The sequence below is a fragment of the Oryza glaberrima genome, chromosome 2 (assembly GCF_000147395.1).
Source record: "Oryza glaberrima chromosome 2, OglaRS2, whole genome shotgun sequence".
Taxonomy (NCBI): domain Eukaryota; kingdom Viridiplantae; phylum Streptophyta; class Magnoliopsida; order Poales; family Poaceae; genus Oryza; species Oryza glaberrima.
Window position 1 is genome coordinate 8,662,322 of NC_068327.1, and position 5,133 is coordinate 8,667,454.

General features: G+C 39.3%; 1 protein-coding gene across 1 annotated transcript; it reads right to left on the reverse strand.

Annotated features, from left to right (window-relative positions):
- Positions 1-642: 642 nt before the first annotated feature.
- On the reverse strand, positions 643-4,880 carry LOC127763977 (spermine synthase-like). The gene is made up of 12 exons (XM_052288780.1): positions 4,724-4,880; positions 4,328-4,578; positions 4,181-4,225; positions 3,846-3,922; positions 3,618-3,740; positions 3,356-3,460; positions 3,203-3,275; positions 3,010-3,081; positions 2,522-2,717; positions 1,950-2,079; positions 1,574-1,648; positions 643-1,033 (listed from the first exon to the last, which is right to left on the reverse strand). The coding sequence occupies exons 2-12, from the start codon at positions 4,545-4,547 to the stop codon at positions 956-958; spliced, it is 1,194 nt and encodes a 397-aa protein (XP_052144740.1). The 5' UTR covers positions 4,548-4,578; positions 4,724-4,880; the 3' UTR covers positions 643-955.
- Between the last annotated feature and the right edge of the window lie 253 nt (positions 4,881-5,133).

Below are 5,133 nucleotides of genomic sequence, written 5' to 3' on the forward strand. Positions count from 1 at the left end.
AAATCAAATTAGTACTCCCTCCATACTCGTAAAGGAAGTCGTTTAGGACAATGTTTAAGTCAAATCTTGGAAATATAAATCATGAATAACTCTCAAGTTGTTGAGTTTGAAAATGTAAAAATTATATAAATAGATTTGTCTTGAAAAATACTTTCATAAAGTATACATATATCACTTTTCAATAAATATTTTTATAGAAACAAGAAGTTAAAGTTATGTTTTGGAGACTGTGTCGCTGTTCTAAACGACTTCCTTTACGAGTACGGAAGGAGTACCAAATTTCCAGCATACTAGACTTTGGGGAATTGTATTACAGACAAACTTTGGAACGAAAACTAATATTTGTTGAGCTGGTTATTTTTAAAAAAAAAGATGTCGAGAATTATTATACGTATAGAAAGTTAGAAACACGTGCTTCAATCGAACTTGTATTTTTATCGATCCAATTTAGAACAGGTAGCAAGGATGGTGGCTCGTGGTCAACGTGATTTGTTACGGCAAATGGATAAACAAATCAGCAGTGCTCCAGTAATGACAAGCTATCAGAACGTCAGCACGTGAAAAGAATCTTACAACGACGTGGATAAAACAAAAAAAAAATCATGCTCTAGACCAACTGCAAATCACAGACACAACCTGGCGGTTAAACAAAGCTGTAACAACAAGCAGCAAATTGATTATGTTACATATAAGGTTATAATACGTGTCACAATCCTGTCAGATCCTCATCTCTCCTTTTTTATTATTAAGCCTCACTCATTTCAACAGTCTACAATATGGATTACAAGCCGTAAGCCTCGGTGATGCGTTGGTCGTAATGCAGTCCACTGCTTAATGCAATCGCTACATGCTACTGTATTTAATAATAATACAATACTAGGTCAAGTCCAACGCTGTAAGGTGAAGGAATGGTTTCTTGATTATCCAATGATGTGAAGCAGGCAAAAACCCTGATCTAGGAAGCAGTAAGAATTTCACTGTTCGGCATAATGTTCATCTTCAGAGGCTCGGCCGTTGTTTCTTCTTGTTGTTCCTGTAATGGTAAGCAAACGTTCTTGGGTGAGTTGGGTTTTGCCCGGAGGAACAATCAGCTAGATATGGTACAATAAAGTTGGATGATTAAACGATTTTTAATGTTTCTAGCGATATTGTATCACAGGAAGAAGAGTATGTTTGATTTGACATTTGAGGGAAAAAATCATGGTGACTCGGATTTTTTCGACAATAGAAGCACAACTTCATGGTGACTCTAACATCAGTACATTAGTAAATTTTAATCTCCTATCTTCCACAGAATATAGACCAACAACTATTTTGCCTATATTATATGAAATCCAACCTAAACAGAATAGATTCTGCAACAGTAAGGAACAGTCTGGATGTTCTAAAAGGTTATAAACTTTCTAACAAAAAAGGTAAGGAACAGTCTGGAAAACAATTCTGAATGCATATTCATCATGACTACAGTTAACGGCTCTGAGTTTGGGTGGCAAGTGATGGCCATCACAGCAAAATTGATTATAAAAGAAAATAAATGTGGCTTTACAAGTTACCAGGATTTGAAGTAACTTACCCTTTCAATGGTAGTACAATACGCCTCTAGCTCTCTCCTTGCAAAGGTTGGGAGAACAAATGCGGCTCTATGCATCTGATCAGCAGCAAAAATCATTAATGAGTGTGCTTAAGTGTTGATAGGATAAGGACTAATAATACTAAAGATCAAACAACTAGGTAGCAGTTCATTCAAAAAATAGGAAAGGCGGCCGTATAGAAGTACTCCCATGACACAAGACAAAGTTAATCATAGCAGATAAATGTAATTCAGAAGTAAAATTCCTTATTAATTTTATTGGGAATACAGTCCGCACACCATGACCAAAAAAATAAGACAAACTGAAACAAGATATAGAAATTGAAGATTCCTAGGTAATTCTTTAGAGAGAACAAACCTCTGAATTATAAAATCTAATATCCCTTCCTGCTTCCATAGCTCCTTCTAGTTTTTCAATTGGATTTGCAGGAGTCAGGAAGTTGACTGGTGGACCTTCTTTGGCACATAGCAGAAACCCAATCACACCACTGCAAATGCAAGGGAATAAATGTATGTTAAAAGTGAACTCCAAACATTGCGGCAAGCCAGTAATTACCACTTGAAAAACATCATCTAGGCGATTTATGCAGCTTAATGCTTCACTTTCACCATATTAAAACAGTGGAGCAATGAGCTTAATACACAATAAAAAGAATCGCAACCAACTGTCTAACCAGTTCGTTGTCTAACTGAAACAGTGGTACCGCCAGTTCACTGATAACAGTATCATCTGTTAGGAACAAACCCAAATAAACGTGAGTAGAACACAATATGAGGTTGACAACTAAGACATTTTTAACTCATCATATACCAAAATCAGTAATAGCATAAAAGAAAAGCAATGTTAACATATCAAAGAATTTCTAATCATAAAACCTGGCTTGCATACAGAAAATGGACAGAAGGAGAAAATGGAAACGAATGAAGAACCTGGGATATGTCGGGACACTCGTCCAGGCATAGTGGACAGAACCCTTGAATGTCTCACGGCAGATCGAAAGCATGTCCTGGATAAGATGCGTATGCAACCACATGCTCTCAGCCTGATTACAAAGAACACCACCAGGCCTCAAAGCTCTTGCGATTGTGTCAAAAAATGGCTTCTCCACAAGTTCCTGGGCAGGCCCTGCAACAGATAATGCCAAAACAGATAGTGTAAGAACATTACCATCAAATGGGAATACAAAATGTAGGTGAAGTTTTCAAGTCAAACATGATCAGACCAGTTTTTTGTTCATATAAGAATTTCTATTGATATAGCAAAAGCTATAAAAACTAAAGAGATCAGGAATAATTTCATGGGAAGTAAAAAAAAGAACAATATTCTAGCGAGCTGACATTCAGCGACAAAGATAAATAGCCATTGTTTTTGAGGCTTTATAATAAAAAAAAGTAACGGTACAGCAGCATGAGCTCACCAATCGGGTCTGATGAATCGACAATAATAGCATCATATGTCCCTTCAGGAGCATTCCTTAAGAACTCCACAGCTGAAATAAAATAGGACAGTTATGAAAATTACAAACCAAAGAATTGAAAGGTGCATCTAAATTGCAAATAGGATATATTTTTTTCACAGTTATAAACAGGTAATATTGATTGTGAACGTACCATCACCAACATGAAGCCGAACACGAGGATCTTTGAATCCAACAGATAAATCTGGGAAGAAATCTTTACAAACCTACATAATTAAGATGCATATCAGGAAAGTTTGTTGTGCAATGACATATATTTATTCAAATATCAAAGGAGAATTGTTACATCAATAACTAGCTGATCAATTTCACATATATCAATTGACTCCACAGAACCATGTCTACATATCTCCCGAAGGACTCCACCATCACCACCTCCAATAACCAAAACCTGCAATTTGGTAGGTCCAAAGAACATTAGTGACCAAACTAAAATTTTCTATAGAAGTAAGGATAAAAGGAAGAAAATAATTTAAGACAATCAATTTCGAGTCTGTCAAAAGTGTTAATTTCACCTCTAATGGAAAAAAAATAAATGGAGTCCTTACTTTCTTTGGGGATGGAATTGAGCAAAGCGGAAGGTGAGTAATCATTTCCTGGTACGCACATTCATCCTTATCAGTCAACTGGACAATACCATCAAGGACAAGAACTTTTCCATAGGTTGATGACTGCATAAAAAAAAAAACAGGTCACACAACACTGTAATACAAAGTATAATAAATACTAGATTTTTTTTTATTTTGGCTGTCAATAGGTGATGAGAAGTTGAGAACCTCAAAAACTAAAACTTCTTGGTATGGTGACTTCCCCTGATACAAGATCTTCTCAACTTTCAGTGAATGGGCCTCTCCTGTGTACAAAAATAAATCATGAGAGCTGTGAGGATTAATTGGAATTGTTGGATTATATCTAACAGTGAGATGGCAACAGAACAACAGATGAAAAAAAAAGATTTAGGGGAAAATTACAAAAACAAAAAAACTGGGGGTAAACAAAAGTATCCAGACAGAACAAGTGAAGTCTAGTAATTTTTTTAATTTGCTAACACACAATAAACCATGTATCTATAAGAATAGTATTTATGAACATAACAACATGTGAAAAATACCTGGCCACATCGGGTTATTGTAATACTGCACTTTGCTCGTTTTACCTGCACAAACCAAAATTCAGACAAACGAACATCATCATCATCCAAAATAGGGCATAAAGCATCTATCGTCATCATCAAGAATCAAGAAACAACGTCACATACCGCCGCGCGAGCGGGGCTCGGTGAACCATCCGGACACCACGGTGGCGTGGCACTTGGCCTCGGATTCAGGCGCCGCCGCCCTGGCCTTGACGCAGCAAGGGGGCAGCGGCTTCCCGTTCCCGGCGGAGCCACCACTACCACCACCAGCAGCATCACCCCCACTCCCCCCTGTCCGCGCCGCCCCGGTCGTCGAGCCATTTCTTGCGCCTCCACCCTCCATGGATCCTGCTCCTCCTCGAAGTTCCCAGCCTCTACACCCCAAAAATAAATAAATAAAAAATCCCACAAAAAAAAGCAATCAATCCATCAAACGAGAAGGCGAGAGCGCGGCGCGGGGGGGGGGGGGGGGGGGGGGGGGGGGTGTTCTTCGGGGGGTGGGGGTGGGGGTGGGCTAACCTGGGGCGCGGTGGCGAGCGGCGAGGCGGGGGGGTGCGGGGAGAGGAGGCGCCGCCGCGAGGGCATAAATAGAGCTCCTCCTCCGGTGGCGGTGGTGGCTTCTCGGCTACTCCTCCTCCTCCTCCTCTCTTCCTTTTATTTCCATCTTTTTCTTTTCTCCTCCTGGGGTTTCCGGGGATTATTATTATATAGCAAGGGATCGCGAGATTGCCGTGGACGCGTGGATGGCTTATCGGCCGTCGGATGGAGGATGGACGGATCGGATTGTAGCTTGGGTTTTTTGTAACCCATATGTATGTAGTATTATTATTAAGGTATCCGATTATTAGTGGATGTGCTGGTTTGAGCCGTGTCAAAGTGTGCAAAAACAAGTGTGTGACATGTGTACACTATTAATATCATATGGTTAT

Excerpts from the sequence above, each read along its gene's own strand:
- LOC127763977 (XM_052288780.1), bottom strand. The coding sequence starts at position 4,547 with ATGGAGGGTGGAGGCGCAAGAAATGGCTCGACGACCGGGGCGGCGCGG. Across the intron at positions 3,923-4,180 it reads CAATAACCCGATGTGGCCAG|GAGAGGCCCATTCACTGAAA; the intron begins GTATTTTTCACA and ends TTTTGTACACAG. Across the intron at positions 3,461-3,617 it reads CAATTCCATCCCCAAAGAAA|GTTTTGGTTATTGGAGGTGG; the intron begins GTAAGGACTCCA and ends ACCAAATTGCAG.